At 41.4% G+C, this 17,245-nt stretch overlaps 1 protein-coding gene across 1 annotated transcript in view; it reads right to left on the minus strand.

Moving 5' to 3' along the window:
• ANK2 (ankyrin 2) overlaps nt 1-2,872 on the minus strand; it is a 654,899-nt gene extending 652,027 nt beyond the window's left edge. The window contains exon 1 of the mRNA XM_055342391.1: nt 2,777-2,872. Coding sequence (XP_055198366.1) covers nt 2,777-2,848 — 72 coding nt within the window. The 5' untranslated portion in view covers nt 2,849-2,872. The remainder of the gene's footprint in view (nt 1-2,776) is intronic.
• Between the last annotated feature and the right edge of the window lie 14,373 nt (nt 2,873-17,245).

The following is a 17,245-nucleotide window of genomic DNA, read 5'->3' on the forward strand; positions in this document are numbered from 1 at the left end:
AATAATATATATAGTATCTGATATGTAATTCTTATATTAAATGATTGAGAGAACAGAAATATATCAAGTAAATGCAAACATGCATCAGCTATACAGTGACTTTTTAGATATATGCAAACTTAGGTATTATTTAGGCTCATTATTAGGAGAATGATCAAAACAAAATCTAAGAAATAAACATTTTTTAAAATAATGTGGAAAGGACCCTATAAGCAGTTAAAATTTCAAACATTTTGTTAGTCTTTATTAAAAATACGTAGGTACACCTCCTAATGGTAAGATTTTTTTTTTTGTCCTCTTCCTTCCTTTATCTTTAGGGCATGAAATATTACTTTATGCTGAATAGATGTTTGTTGAATAAATTAATCTTCACATAGCATATTTGCATGGAGATTAGAAGTTAAATACGCTAATTTAACAATTATATTTATACTCACCAAAAGCCCTTTTTTAAAGTATTTTTATTTCTAAATGTTCATTATATGATTAAAATTCACCCCTTTGGACTTCTATGCTTTCTCAACTATACTTTTTCTCTTAATCATGGTTTAAGAAGGAAGAAAAATTAGATTTTAATTCATTCTGATTCAATCCAGAATTGAGTTGAATTATTAAAAAACAAGGAGAAAGATGTCTGAGAAACAGTGACACAGTTAAAATATACTGGGACTGGGGCCTAACATATTTCACCACTTGCAGGAAAACACTGTTATCCCTTTTGTCTTTTATTTCTAATTTGTTCAAAATCACTTGCAGGCAAATGGTGATACTGCAGTCAGAGGCTGACAGTATTTTTTTTTTTTTCCACTTGCCTGGATGAATCAGGTAGAATGGAATGACCAATAATTTCAGCAACCTATTTCTACATCCTATGCAAATTAATGCACCAATCACTAAAAGAGTGCTTCCATAAGGTCAAATAAATGAAAACCTAAACAGAGGACACCAGTCCATTACTTGAATGTTGCAGCATTATGTCATTTATACAGCTTCTAACTGTGAGTCCTCTAAGTAGAGTATCTACTCTGCAAAATAACAATGACCTTTCTTGCAAATTTTTTCTAGTAATTCTTTTCATACATACTATGTCTTAGGTCAACAGGAGTATTTTAAATATAGAATCAGATTTCATAGGGAATTTATGAGTACCTATATCCTATATAATTAATATGTTTGTCCTTAATGCTTATATAAATATACATACATGCATATTTGGCCAAATAGGTACAAAAATGATTTTTTGCATAGGATGTGCTCTCTCTTACGTTGCAAGTACCAATAATTTCCCCTTCGTTTTTAGATGCATAAATATCACAAAAGACAAATTTAATGATGACTGCCACTACAATTCAGGGGAAAAAAATAGCTCAAGTGCAATTAAAAATGCATTGTCATAAAATTAGAGTCCTGTAACCCATAAGAATTTAAAGCCCTAACAATTTGTTTGGAACACAAAGTGCCATAAAAAAGTATACATTAATTTTTAGTTATGGAATTAAAAATGTACATAAGCAAAGGTTGCCCCTAAAACAACATTACCTATACATAATAAAATTCAAATGTGGCAAAGACCTTGCTAAGTGTCAACCAATTTCACCTTCAGATTTTCAGAAATTCTGCAGCCCTGGTATTCGAAATTTCTACATCACCCTGAAGAAAGACCATTCTGTTGGGTATTCTCTTCCCACCCAGTTTCTACCAACCGCTTTCACCCTATTTCTAAACAGGAATCCAATTCTCTTTGGTAAAGAGGTTGCCTACTTGGAATCAGTGGATCATATTTTCACGCCCATGCACTACTCTGACCAGGGCAAGCGGACACTTGCGTTTCTACCACGATAACCTAAAGTGGTAATGCTGTAGTTCAGGCAATGACAGCAGGAAACAAAAAAAAAAAAAAAAAAAAAAGTCTTAGATACCAAATCACAGATCACAACCAGATGGAGTACTCCCTTGTTTCAATATTACCATACAAACAGAAAACAGGACTCACTCTAACAGTCAAAGCAATGTGCATTCCCCCCCCCCCCTTGCAGTGTTGGGGGAAAAAACTGTCTTTGCACACGAGAGAGCAGGAACACATGTTTTCTAGAGCTGCACGTCTGACACAGGGTTGCAGTTGTCTGGTGTAGCTCTGTTTGAAAGTGAAGAGCTGGAGAGTAACATCCAGACACGGTTCCCTCCCTCCCAAGGGTGGGGAGTGGATGCCTGCAGCAGTCCGAGTCCCCCGCGGATCTGGACCTGGGGTGCATTTCCACCCTGGAGGCACCGCGGGGTCCTTCTAGTGTGTAGCTCCGCAGCGGATCATGTGACATCTGGGTGTGTGCCTCAGTGCGCGGTGGGGGGAGAGGATGGGTTTGCAGGGGTGTGTGTGTGTGTGTGTGTGTGTGCGTGTGCGCAGAAGTTACACGGCTGGTTTGCGGCGACGTGTTTTTCTAGGAGTGTCTGTGTGTGTGTGTGCGTGTGTGTGCGTGTGTGCGTGTGTGTGCGCAGAAGTTACACGGCTGGTTTGCGGCGACGTGTTTTTCTAGGAGTGTGTGTGTGTGTGTGTGTGTGTGTGTGTGTGTGTGTGCGTGTGTGTGCGCGCGCGTGTGTCTGTGCATGAAGTGGAACTAAGGAAAAAGAGGTTCGGAGACCGGTCCTGGGCCGCGCGCTGCGGCCAAGCGCGCCTATGTCAGCCCCGCCTCTCGGTCGGCCTCGGCGCCGGGGCGAGGTGCCCGTCCCGGGGGGAGGCGAGGACAATGGGGGGCGCCCCTCCCGCACTTTGTGCACCCACCTGGCGAATCCGCGGCGGGTTCGGCGGGGTGCAGGCCCCGCCTTCCGGGGCCGGGGAGGTGGGAGAAGCCATCTTCCCGGCGCTCCGGGCTCCTTGCTCCTGTCACGCCCGGGTCCTGGGCGCCGCGCCCGCCGCGCCCGCCGCGCCCGCCGCGCCCCCCGCCCCGCGGGGCCCGGGAGGCTCCGCAGCGCCGCGCCGCGCCGCGCCGACGGGCTGCTCCGCCGCAGGGGGCCGGGCGCCGCCGCCCCCCGAGCTCGCCGGCCGGGTCCTGGCCGCAGCGCCTCGCGTCTTCCCGCGCCGCGCCCACCTACCTCCCGGCGGGGGCACTCCGGGCCATGGCGGGCCGGGGGCGGCGCGACCCTGGCCGCGAGGCTGGGCGGACGGCGGCCGCTCCCGGAGCTCGGCGTGCGGGCGGCGGCGCTTATTCTAGCGGCGCGGGGAGGAAGGAGGCGGCTTCCCTCGCGGCGGCCGCGAGCGCCGGGAGAGCGATGAGCTCATGGACAGCTCCCAGAAATATGTCCATATGCACCACTGACTGCCGGAGCTCGGGAGGTGGGTGGGGACAGGGAGGCTCCTGCGCGGGCCGGCCTCCCCCGGGAGGCCCCGGCCTGGAGGGCACGGCCAGCCCTGCTCCGCCAGTCTGCGCGCCCGCCGGCTCCTTCCATTCACGCTCCTTCTCCCCCTCTCATCGGGATGGGCACGCACGCACGGCCAGCCTCCACCGCACCGCACGCGTCCTTTGTTCGGCCAGCCTTATCTCCACCTATAAGCAGGAATTAAGATATGGACTTTTTTAAAGATTTTCTTATTATTTACTTATTTACTTATTTATTTATGTATTATGAGAGACACAGGCAGAGGGAGAAGAAGGCTCCCTGCAGGGAGCCCGACGTGAGACTCGATCCTGGGTCTCCAGGGTCACGCCCTGGGCTGAAGGCAGGTGCTAAACCGCTGAGCCACCCGGGATTCCCCTAATTTATGGATTGAACGCGGTCTGACATGCACTTCAGTGTCAAATGTGGGCTGATGGAGTGCCTTAGGCAGTGTGTCATTTCCTATTTGGGCTTCTCCCCTCGCATCTTCATTCACTGTGAGAAAACCTCGTCCAGCTACCAGATGGGTAGTGAGGGCCCCATCCTCACTAAAGTGAAGACCACATCCTCTATAGCCCTGTGAATAACTTTTTTTTTAAGATTTTATTTATTTATTCATGAGAGACACAGAGAGAGAGAGAGGCAGAGACACAGGCAGAGGGAGAAGCAGGCTCCATGCAGGGAGCCCGATGTGGGACTCCATCCCAGGACCTGGGATCACTCAAGGGCTGAGCCACCCAGGCGTCCCCCCTGTGAAGAGCTTAAAAGACAGGCCCAGGTTTTGCAGATCTCAGTATGTGCACAAACTTGTGGCAGGAGGAATGAATCCCACACAGGGCCCAGCTTTGTTTGCATTATTGTTCTCAGGGATACAGCTGGAGCTATCATTGACTAAGCGCAAACCACTTTCCAAGACCTGATCGTTTTTTTCCAATTATTGGCTCAGCTGCCCCATTGAAGTGAGCAATTATGAGCAATTATTTCCATTGAGGTGGAAATTATGGCTTTTTACAGATAAGGTGACCCTCAAGAGAATAATTGTTCCCTGTCTCATGCAGCAATTTCCTCTTTCTTATGGATCTAGATATAAACATACTCCTACCTTTAAAAAAACAAACATTAGGGAGTGCTTAGGTGGCTCAGTTGGTTGAGGATCCAGACTCTTGATTTACGCTCAGGTCATGATCTCAGGGTGCCGGCCTTAAGCAGTGATAGGGACCAGCGCTCAGTGCAGTCGGCTTGTCCCTCTCCCTCTGCTCCCCTCTCCCCTAGCCATGCTCTCTAGCTCTCTCTAAAATAAGTCAATAAAATCATTAAAAAAGAAAATGTTACCACAGATACCCTTCCTTGCCTGCCCTCCCCAGCTAGTGTTGCAGTTCTCTACACCTGTATCAGCAAGATCTTCTACAAAGTTTCAGTATCTCCTATCCTTCTCCTTATATTCTCCACTGAACTCAATCTGTCTCAGTCTATCCAAGTATTCCTCCATTTATTCCACCAAACTTTATACTGACAAGGTTCCAATGATGTTCATGTTACCAAATCATTTCTCAAGCTTCATTTGGCTTGATCTCAAAACAATATATATATTTTAGAATTTATTTACTTATTCCTGAGAGACACAAAGACGTAGGCAGAGGGAGAAGCAAGCTTCCGAAGCAGGATTCAATCCCAGGACCCTGAGATCACACCCTGAGCCGAAGGCAGATGCTCAGCCACTGAGCCACCCAGGTGCCCCTAGAACCTGTATTCTGATTCATATTTCCAAATGTTTATCTCTATCCTCAATTTCCCCTTTAAGTTCAAACTCCTATTGCCAACAGCCTCCTCCTCTACTGAGGTATCTAGGAGTTTCAAACTTACCATGGGCAAACTGAGCTCCTTGTTCTCTTCCCCTGCCAAATCAACTGCTCTGCTATAGCTTTACCCACCGTTCAGATGCTCAGGGCAAAAACCTTAGAGATAGTCTTAATTAAGTCCTTGCTTGCTCTCATGACCCACTTTTGATCTAACAGTAAATCCTGTTGGTTCTACATCCATACAGAATCCAACCACTTGGTTATTTCTACCACAGTCTTACTAGTTCAAGTCCCCATCATCTTTCACTTACCTGATAGCAAAAGTCTCTAATCAGTCTGAATTCTTCCACTCTTGCACCTCACAGGTGGCTTGCAACAGAGCAGATAGCCCATTCTCAAAGACCTCCTATGTCTATTCATCTCACTCAGAGGAAAAGCAAAGACCTTTTGATATAAAATGAAGTCTGTGTAATCCAACCTCCCTTCCTCCCCACTACCTTTTTTCTACTTCCTGAGCATTCCTGGCATAGCTGGTTTCGGTCCTTTTGTACCTCAACCACTCCTCTTGGAAGATACCGGCAGACATCATTCCTGCACTTCCTTTAGGCCTCTGAGCCAATATCAGTTTATCCATGAGGGGGAGGTCTCCTTGGTGAATAGTGTCTCCCAAAATTTATCTAATGAGTCCAAGTCCCTGGTACCTCAGATTGTAACCTTATTAGGAAATGGAGTGGTTACAGATATAATTTGTTAAAATAGGGTCATAGTGGGGGGATCCCCAATCCAATATGACTGGTGTCCTCATAAAAGGGGTAAGCTTGGATGCAGATACACACACAGGGAGAATGCCATGTGAACATGAAGGCAGAGATTAGAATGATGCATCTACAGATCAAGAAATGCCAAAGTGTTCCAGCAAACTACCAGAAGCTTGGAAAGTGACATGAAATAGATTTTCCCTCATAGCCCTCAGAAGAACCTCCTCTGCTAACACTGACCTCAGACTTCTAGCCCCCAGAACTGGGAGAGGATAGATTTCCATTGTTTAAGCCCCCCAGTTTGTGGTACTTTGTTACAGCGTTACAGCATCCCTAGAAAACTAATATGTCCTGTAAAATAATAACACTTTCATCTTTCTTCCTCTTCTCCTCAGTATATCCTTCCTGTACACGTATCCCTAATACAGTTTATATATTTACTTGTTTATTGATGCTTATCTATCACTGGAAGGTAAGTTCCATGAATATAGGAATGTGGCCTTATTCACTATGTTGCTTTTTTTTTTTAAGATTTTATTTATTTATTCATGATAGAGAGAGAGGCAGAGAGAGAAGCAGGCTCCATGCAGGGAGCCTGATGCTGGACTCAATCCAGGGACTCCAGGATCATGCCCTGGGCCGAAGGCAGGTGCTCAACTGCTGAGCCACCCAAGCATCACCATTATTTTTTTTAAGATTATGTTTATTTATTCATGAGAGACACAGAAAGAGAGGCAGAGACACAGGCAGAGGGAGAAGCAGACTCCATGCAGGGAGCCTGATGTGGGACTCGATCCTGGAACTCCAGGATCATGCCCTGGGCAGAAGGCAGGCACTAAACCGCCAAGCCACCCAGGGATCCCCTTCACCCATTTATTTAACAGAGAGAGCACAAGAGGGAGAGGGAGAAGCAGGTTCCCCCCTGAGCAGGGAGCCTGATATGGGGCTTGATCCTGGAACGCCAGGATCATGACCCAAGCCAAAAGCAGATGCCCAATAGACCAAGCCACCCAGGTGCCCTTGTTCACTATTTTTTTAAAGATTTTATTTATTTATTAGAGAGAGAGAAAAAACAAGTGAGCACAAGAGAGGATGGGGGGAAGGGTAGAGAGAGAGGTAGAAGCTTTGAACAGGGAACCTGATGCGGGACTCGATCCCAGGACCCCAAGATTATGAACTGAGCTGAAGGCAGTCGCTTAACAAAATGAGCCAACCAGGTGCCACTCACTACTTTTAAAAATGATTTTATTTATTTATTTGAGAGACAGAGAGTGCTCAAGCCTGAATAGGGGGAAGGATAGAGGGAGAGGGAAAACCAGACTCCCCAAGGAGCAAGGAGCCAGATGTGGGGCTCTATCCCAGGACTTGATCCCAAGACCCTGATATCATGACCTGAGTCAAAAGCAGACATTTAACCGACTGAGCCACCCAGATGCCTCTCTTGTTCACTATTTTATTTTATTAAAGATTTTATTTATTTATTCATGAGAGACACACAGAGAGAGGCAGAGACATAGGCAGAGGGAGAAGCAGGCTCCCCATGGGGAGCCTGATGCAACACTTGACCCTGAGACCCCAGGATCAAGACCTGAGCCAAAGGCAGATGCTCAACTACTGAACCACCTGGGTGTCCCTAAGTTAACATTTCTATTCTAAGTATTCTTATATGTGAAATGGAAATAATAGTACTTAAATTACAGGGTCATTGTGATTATTAAATAGATATACAGAAACATTATAAACACACAATGAATGCACTCAATAAGATAGTTATTACTATTAACTTATGTAATGATATCTACCTAGAAAATAGGAGGCTGAGAATAAAAGTAATTAAAAAGGAAACCCTATATTTCAGAGAATAAAGGAAAATTTAGCAAGGCAAGTAAGTGTTATGTAATGCTGCTAAGACTCCCTGCTGTCCTATGTCATGACTGAGCACATCATAATCCAAAGCAGGGTTTTCGATATCTAGTGATTTGAAGTGCCTATTTTATTTTTTTATTCTTTTTTTATTCTTTTTTTAAGTACCTATTTTAAATTAACAAAAAAATGAACATATCAATAAATAACATTAAAGGTTTAAGTAGACAATAGATATGGATAGATAGATAATATAATCTTATAAGTAGGATACTACTCCATTTTTCACTTTCATAAATCTTGGTGTCATTTGTCACTTGCTGCAACAGTTAATAGTGTTTCAGGGAAGGGGTAAGTTGGGTGGTGTGGTCCATTAAGTGTCTTACTCTTGGTTTTGACTCAGGTCGTGATTTCAGGGTCATGAGATGGAGCCCTAGGACAGGTTCTGTACTCAGTGTTGGGTCTGCTTGGGACTCTCTCTCCTTTTCCCTCTGCCCCTCCTGCTAGCTCATGCTTGCTCTCTCAAATAAATAAATGAATCTTTTTAAAAAAGAAAGAAAAAAGAAGAGTGCCTCAGGTAAGTGTTACCTAGCTTCAGTGGGTTAAGAAAAGACATCATTCAGCCCTTAGAATATAAAGCATTCAAAATACAACACATGCCTTTTCCCTTACCCATCCCATCTATCCATCCATATACTTTTTAAATAGTCAGAACCAGCTCCAACCTCTTCATTCCTAATCTACATAAAGAGTCTGACTGTCAGGGCACATGGGTGGCTCAGTTGGTTAAGCATCTGCCTTGGGCTCAGGTCATGATCCCAGAGTCGTGGGATCCAGGCCCGCGATTGGAGTTCCCATATGGAACTTCCACATATGGGAATGTATAATGGAGCTCTGCATTAGGCTCTCCACTTAGCGAGCAATCTTCTCCTTTTGATCCTCTCACCTCTTGTTCTGTCTCTCACTTTATCAAATAAATAAATAATTTTTTTTAAAGAGTCTCACTGTTAACTGAGTCACTCAAACTAGGAACTTTAGTGTCATTCTCCACATCTCTACATGTCTCACATTCTGTAATCTTCACCAAACCCTGTGAATTCTAATATGGTAAAGTCCTACTTCCTTTTCTCCATGTTCATGGCTTTAGTCCAGGTTAGTTCAGCTACACTTAGTGTATTGTTATCGTTTCTTAATAATGGCCCTTCAGAGCTTTTTCTATTCTGGAACATCCTGCATAATTCACTCAGAGTATCTTCCTTAAAAAAAAAAAAAAAAACAAAAACCTCCCATTTCAAAAGCCCTGATGGCTTTCCATTGCCCTCAGGATAAAATCTACAACCCTTTGCTTGGAAGTAAAAGCTCTTCTTAATATTAATATACGTTTCATGTATTCAGGAAGATGTTCCTTAAAATGATAGCTAGAAAAAAACATTTTTATTTTATTTTTTTTAAAGGTTTTTTATTTATTTATTTACGATAGTCACAGAGAGAGAGAGAGAGGCAGAGACACAGGCAGAGGGAGAAGCAGGCTCCATGCACCGGGAGCCCGACGTGGGATTCGATCCCGGGTCTCCAGGATCGCGCCCTGGGCCAAAGGCAGGCGCGAAACCGCTGCGCCACCCAGGGATCCCGAAAAAAACATTTTTAAAGGAGAAGTGATATATTTTTCTATATAAAATTGTAAAACTTCATTATATTAAAACTCATTTTGTTATAGGTTATGAAGATACTTGAGTATATGTTTGCATGTGAACAGAAAGTAATTAAAAGCTAAGTGACCCAAGGAAAAATATTTACACAATTTTTGTGGACAGAGGGAATTAATAACCTTGATATATAGACAAGGCCAGTACCTTATCAAAGGGGAGGAGGACTTTTAGGAGAACTCACAAAAGAATAGTAATTTTCAATGAGCAGATGGAAAAAATGTTTAGTCTGATTAGAAAGAAAAGAAATGCAAATTCAAATGACAAATACTATTTTCACTTATAAATTGGCAGAGAAGAGAATTTTAAGCAATGAAAATCCTTCTAGAGCTTCAGAAAAAATACTCAGGCATTACTGATAGAAATGTAAATTGGTATGAATGTTCTGAAGGGTATCTTGTCAGTCTGTACAAAAAAAGCCATATGGGAGCCTGGGTGGCTCAGTCCATTAAGTGTTCAACTCTTGATTTCAGTTCAGTTCAGGTCATGGTCTCAGGGTCTTGGGATTAAGCCCCACATCAGATTCTGTTCTTAGTGCAGAGTCTGCCTGTGTCTCTCCCTCTGCTCCTCTCCCAGTGCTCTCTCTTTCTCTCTCAAATAAATAAGTAAATAAAATATTTTTTAGAAGCCATAACAATATATATATAATTTTTGAGTTTGAAAATAATCATAAACATGAGCAAAGATCTTTTTTATTGCAGTAGTCTTTATAATAGTGAAAACATAAAATAAATAATAACAACGACCTGGAAATCACCTAAATATTCTAAATGAGGGAATGGAGTATATACATTATGGAACTTCCACGTATGGGAATGTATAATGGAATGCCATTCAGCCATTCGAATAATATTTTAGGCAAATGTTTCAGGTATAGTAGTTATCACAATAAAATCTCTTCAAGATATTAGTTGTTTTTCTTTAATGCCCTTCGTGATCTTTTCTACAACTGGCCTTTTGAGCTTGTTTCCTTCTGCTCCTGACTCACTCTTTGTTCCTGCCACTTTCTTGTCCTTGGAAGCCAGCGTTGACTGTGCCTATGGCCCTCCACATGCTGGGCTCCATCTGTCCAGAATCTCCTCACTTTTATTCTTCACCTAACATCTGTGCACCTTGCAAGACCTAGATCAAGAGAAAGTCTTTCCTTACTCCCTTAGATAGAGTTTTGTTCTCAGTGCCCCCAGAGCAATTTTAGCTGGTTCTATTTTAATATTTGCCCATCTGTAATGTTTCTGTCTGCACAATTATCTCCCCAACCAGATTATGGGATCTCAAAAGTCAAGACTAGGCTGTATTTTTTTTTCTGAGTTTTCAGTGTCTAGCATAGTTTTTCACATTTAGTAAGTGCTCTATAAAGGTTGTGATTTCAAGAAGCACAACTTGAAACAATATTGAATCATAATTTATAACTACAGCTAGCTGTTTGCTTTGAGTTTCCACCAAGCTGCGCATGCGTGTGTGTGAGAAAGAGAGACAGAGAGAGAATGTGTGTATGTATAGGTAGGTTTGTGTGTTTGTATAAATAATTGGGAGAGCATTTTATCAAACATGAAGCAAAGAAACATAACTACATAGTTCTTAACTTACAATTCTCAGGGGTGCCTTGGTGGCAGTAGGTTAAGCATCCAACTCTTGATTTCAGCTCAGGTTATGATCTCGGGGTTGTGGGATCTAGCTGCTCATTGGGCTCTGCGCTCAGTTGGGAGTCTGCTTGAGAGTTTCCCTCTCCCCCTCCCTCTTCCTTCCCCCCATGCTTGCTCTGTCTCAAGTAGATATTTGAGAGAGAGAGAGAGCAGAGTGAGAGAGAGCATGAATGGGGGCAGGTGCGAGGGCAGGTGAGGAGGGGCGGAGGGAGAAGGAGTAGCACATTTCCAGATGAGCAGGGAGCCTGATTAGGATCATGACCTGAGTCAAAGGCAGACAGTTAACTGACTGAACCACCCAGGTGCCCCTAAGTAAATAAATCTTTTAAAAAAATTTTTTTTTCTAAGATTTTTTTAAAAATTATTTATTCATGAGAGACACAGAGAGAGAGAGAGGCAGCGGGAGAAGCAGGCTCTCTGCAAGAAGCCCAATGTGGGACTCGATCCCAGAACTCCAGGATCACACCCTGGGCCAAAGGCAGACACTTAACCGCTGAGCCACCTGGGCATCCCTAAAACAAACAAACAAACAAACAAAGAAACAAAAACCTTATAATTCTCAGAAAACAGTCGTCAACATTTCTCAAAGGTGTAGGCTTTGTCTCCTCAAAGACTTATCTCCTTTTATGGTGATATAGAAATTTAAGCATAAATTTGTAAAGTCTTATATTTTCTTAGATACATAAAACTACCCAAATAGTATTATATACATTATAAATATATTTAAAATCTGCATTAATTACTACTTCAGTCAAGCTTCAGAAAACATAAGGCCTACAACTTCTCAAATGTCTAAATATCTACTGATCTCTATTCCAGAACAGAGACTCTTACCATCATTGGGAGAATATATAGATATTTGTACAGGTCCAAAAACTAAAGGTATGTATTTTAGTGTAACAAACTTAGCTTTAAGTATGGATTCTGTAACTTATAATCTGTAACATTAGATAAATCACCCCTTTATTTTATTTTATTTTATTTATTTTATTTTATTTTAAATCACCCCTTTAAACCTCATAAACTGTGTGTATGTGGTGGGAGTTGGGGGTTTGGATGGGATATAAATCATATATTGTGTCTGGAAACTCAATGACTGCAAATGTTAGGTACTATTTTCTTCCTTAATCTGACATTCTCATATTTAGAATTACTCTTTTTTTTAAAGATTTTATTTATTCATGAGAGACAGAGACTGAGAGAGAGAGAGAGAGAGAGAGAGAGAGAGGCAGAGACAGAAGCAGGCTCCATGCAGGGAGCCCGACGTGGGACTTGATCCTGGGACTCCAGGATTACGCCCTGGGCTGAAGGCAGGCACTAAACCGCTGAGCCACCCAGGGATCCCCCTAGAATTACTCTTTTAAAAAATTTTTTTTTCATTTATTCATGAGAGACACAGAGAGAGAGAGGCAGAGACATAGGCAGAGAGAGAGAGAGAAGAGGCTCCCTTTGGGGAGCCTGATATGGGACTCAATCTCAGGACCCCGGGATCATGACCAGAGCTGAAGGCAGATGTTCAACCATGGAGCCACCCAGGAACCCCTAGAATTACTCATGTATTTGTAAGCTTTTACATGTGTCATATATTTTCTCTTCACAACTACTACGTGGAGTAGTAGGACAGTGTTACCCTTATATTACAAATAAGGAAAATGACATCCAGAGTTTAGATCTATGACCCAAGTGGCATCCTTACTACCGCTATTTTCAGAGCCCTTGTTGGACACTTGCTGCTGAATTATAAGACATTGGAGCTTTATTAAAATTCACAGGTATTTGGGGGGAGAGGGGAGGAAATCCAGTTTTTTTTTTCTGATTCTAAAAGCATTTTCTTTTCTTTGAACTCTGAGGCTTTATTTCCCTCTACCTGCTTTTCCCTATTTGCTAAAATAAACTGAAGACCACAAAGGACATGAAATGCATGCTTCAATTTGTAACCAAATTACATCACCTAAAATGCTGAATCAACTTCCTTGGAAGTTATGGGTCTCCACTAATGTGCCACTACTCAATCCCTTCTGATGGTTATCGAAGGCTCAATTCTAGAGGATCAAATTTATGTGATGGTACCATGTGAATGATAAGTAACCAGAGCTTACAAATGTCAAGTATCAATGTCCTCAGCATATCACCTGGCCACAGTGTTTTAATTCATTTATAGGTGTTTTCTTCTCTAATTCCATGTGTAACTGGGATAAAAGGCTAAGGACTCATCTTATTCATAAGAGAGGATAGTTTTAATAAGGCATAATTGGTATTTTATTTTATTTTTTTTCATAATTGGTATTTTAGGCAGGATTGATAGTCTAAAGACCTTAAACCTTACTATCCACACTAAACTCTAAGATTAAAAAATGTATCTCTATGTGCGTCAACTTTACTCAAAAAAGAAAGAAAGAAGAAAGAAAGAAAGAAAGAAAGAAAGAAAAGAAAAGGAAAGGAAAGAAAAAAGAAAAGAAAGAAAAAAGAAAAGAAAGAAAAAAAAAGAAAACAAGCAGAGTTGCTGAAGGGGAGGGGGATGGGTTAAATGGGTGACGGGCATTAAGGAGAACACTTGGGATGAGCACTGGATGTTGTATGTAAGTGATGAATCACTAAATCCTACATATGAGGGGATCCCTGGGTGGCTCAGCAGTTTGGCGCCTGCCTTCAGTCCAGGGCGTGATCTTGGAGTCCCGGGATGGAGTCCCGCGTTGGGCTTCCTGCATGGAGCCTGCTTCTCCTCTACCTGTGTCTCTGCCTCTATCTGTGTCTCTCATGAATAAATAAATAAAATCTTTTAAACATGAATAAATAAATCCTACATATGGAACTAATATTACACTGTATGTTAACTAGCTGGAATTAAAAAAAAAAAAGCTTGTGGGGGTGCCTAGGTGGCTCCTTTGGTTAAGTGTCCCAACTATTGATTTCAGCTCAGGTCATGATCTCAGAGTGGTAAGATTGAGACCCTAGTAGGGCTCCGTGCTGAGCAGGTGCACTTGCTCTCTCTCTCAGAAAAAATAAGAAAAAGAAAAAAAAATTTAAATCTTTCTACAGCTTCCTGACAAAACTGAGAAGGATAACAAATCTCTAAAGAAAATTGGGCCTATTCCCAAATAAACACATTAAATCAATATGTATAAGGTCCAGAGCAATCTTAAAAGTAATCAACTAAAAGAACAGGAGCTTCACCTACACAAAACAAATCAATAGATTGAAATTCAGATATACCAGCCTACATAGACCTTGATCCAAATTCTATTTCATATTCAATATAGGCTGAATGTTAGGAAGCTGACATTGAGGACTTCACATTAGGACTCCTTTGTTTCTTTCCAATTTTATTTCCTATCTTTTCTCTACATAAACATTTTTTCAGCTGAATTGGTCTGATTCTTAACCCCTACAGAGGCACAGGGCTTGCTCAGTCAGTAGTAGAGCATGCAACTCTTGATCTCAGGGTCTTGAGTTAAAGCCCTGCATTGGGCATGGAGCCTGCCTAAAAAAACAAAACAAAACAAAAACTCCACATTTATTTCTGCCTTCTAGCTAGAGTATTACTGGATTTCCCTGGATTTTGTAGTGGCTTCATCCTTTGCTTATTTATTAGCACTTATTGTCTGTAGCAATCATGTAATTCTTTGTGTATATAATACCTATAGTATAACACTTATAGGTATCTGTATTTTATGTATGTAGTCTATTTCCCAGTTGCTATGTCATTAACATCTTTAAGTCGGGGGTTATGTCATATACTCGCCTTTATTTCCAGAACTTAGCACACATTCTACACAGAATAGGCATTAAATAAATGATTGATACTGATATTTTGAAAAAGTCACCAGAAACGGAAAAATCCCTAGAAATGGGTATTTTTTTACACAAGAACTCTAAAAAGAAAGGATTATTTTCTCATTTTCCAGTCATTCTCAGTTTCTTCAAATTAATAGTATAGAGAGACAAGTTTTGAAGAACACATTGGTCTTCAGTTGACAACTTATACTGTATATATATTATTCATTATATTGCATTACATTCATATATTAAATAACAATATACCTTATTACTTGAAGTTATTCCAGATGTTTTGGACCCTTATACTTATTTATTTATTTATCTTTCTTAAGATTTCATTTTTTTTTCAGTTGAGCAGACGTTTATTGAGCACCTATTAAGTGCAAGGCACTGTGCTAGGTGCCATGGGAAATACAAAGAGTGAACACAGATGGTCCCTGCCCGTGAGGAGCTCACAGTCTAGAAAAGATTTCATTTTTATTCATGAGAGACACAGAGGAAGCAAGAGGCTCCTTGCGAGAAGCCCAATACAGGATTTGATCCCAGGACTCTGGGACCATGACTTGAGCCAAAGGCAAACAGATGCTCAACCACTGAGCCACCCAGGCATCCCGGACCTTTATATTTATAAGCATATCTCAGTATTTTACAAAATTTTATTAAGATTCTAAATAATTAAAAAAAAGATTCTAAATAATTATTAAGCAAGAATCTTTTTTGTAAAATATTAGTTATAGAGGCAATTCGTGTTTGTAATAAACAACATACAACATACAAACAACCTGCAAATTATATAAAGTGAAAAATAAGAGTCCTTTACTTCCCATTACTTTAGTCCCATGCTCCCCCCCCCCCCACCCTGAAGTCAACTACCATAAATTGTTTCTTATTTTTCCTTTTCCTTCCTGGACTCTTAGCATACATGTCTGCAAAGATCTATTAAGTACATTTCAGGAAATATGCTATGCTACTTTACATGGTGGGGTTTTTTTTCCCTTTTTTTCCCCCACAAAGTGCTTTTTTTTTCCTCTTTGCAATATAACACGTTTGCATATCAGTATATATAAATCTACTTAGTTTTTTAAATTTTAATATACTTGATACCCACAAACAACTTATGTAACAGATATATAATAATTAAAATAAAACATGATGAGATGAGCCTATATTGATATAATGAAACCATGAATTCTTGACATTACTTTTCATTAAATTTAACTTTTTGAGATAATCACATGCAATCATAAATAATACAGCAAAACCCCTTGTCCAGTTTGCCCAGTCACCTACACGGTAACACTTAGCAAAGCTATAGATAGCACATCACAACCAGCATGGTGCATTGATGCAATCTGCCAATCTTATTCAGATTTCCTCAGTGTTGTTTTGTACCCATTTGTGTGTACGTGTATGTGGGCATGCATATGTTTATAGTAAGTTCTATACAATTAAAACAAATTTTTTAAAAGATTTTATTTATTCATGAGAGACAGACAGAGAGAGAGAGATTGAGAGAGAGAGAGAGAGAGGCAGAGACAGAAGCAGGCTCCCTGTGGGGAGCCCTATTGGGGGCTGAATCCTGGGACTGCTGGATCCCGACCCAAGCCAAAGGCAGATGCTCAACCTCTGAGCCACCCAGGGGTCCCAAATTCTGTACAATTTTATCACCTATTAATTCAGATATCTACCTATGCAGGCAAGATATTAAACTATTCCCACACATAAAGATCCTTCATGCTAACCCATTTTATAAACAGTCCCTCCTTAACCCTTGCAACTACCAATCCATCCTCTATATCTACAATGTTGTCATTTAAAAAATGTTCTATAGGGGTGCTTGGGTGGCTCAGAGGGTTAAGCATCTGCCTTAGGCTCAGGTCCTGATCTCAGGGTCCTGGGATTGAGCACCACGTGGTGCTCCCTGCTCAGTGTGGAGCCTGCTACTGTTGCTCCCCCTGCTTGTGCTCTCTCTCTCTCTCACTTGCACTCTCTCTCAAATAAATAAAATCTTTAAAAATATATATATTATATAAATGGAATCATACAAAGTGTTGTCTTTTGAGATTGACTTAAAAATTTTTTTTAAATTTATTTAGTAGGCTCCACACCCAGCATGAAGCCCAACATGGGGCTTAAACTCACACCCTGAGATGAAGACCAGAGCTGAGAGCAAGAGTCAGATGCTTAACCTACTGAACCACTCAGGTGCCCCAGGATTGATTTTTCTTTTAATTTTCACTTTTATTTTTAAAAGATTTTATTTATTTATTCATGAAAGACACCCAGAAAGCGGCAGAGACACAGACAGAGGGAGAAGCAGGCTCCATGCC

The sequence above is a fragment of the Nyctereutes procyonoides genome, unplaced genomic scaffold (genome assembly GCF_905146905.1).
Source record: "Nyctereutes procyonoides isolate TBG_1078 unplaced genomic scaffold, NYPRO_anot_genome, whole genome shotgun sequence".
In the NCBI taxonomy this organism is placed as follows: domain Eukaryota; kingdom Metazoa; phylum Chordata; class Mammalia; order Carnivora; family Canidae; genus Nyctereutes; species Nyctereutes procyonoides.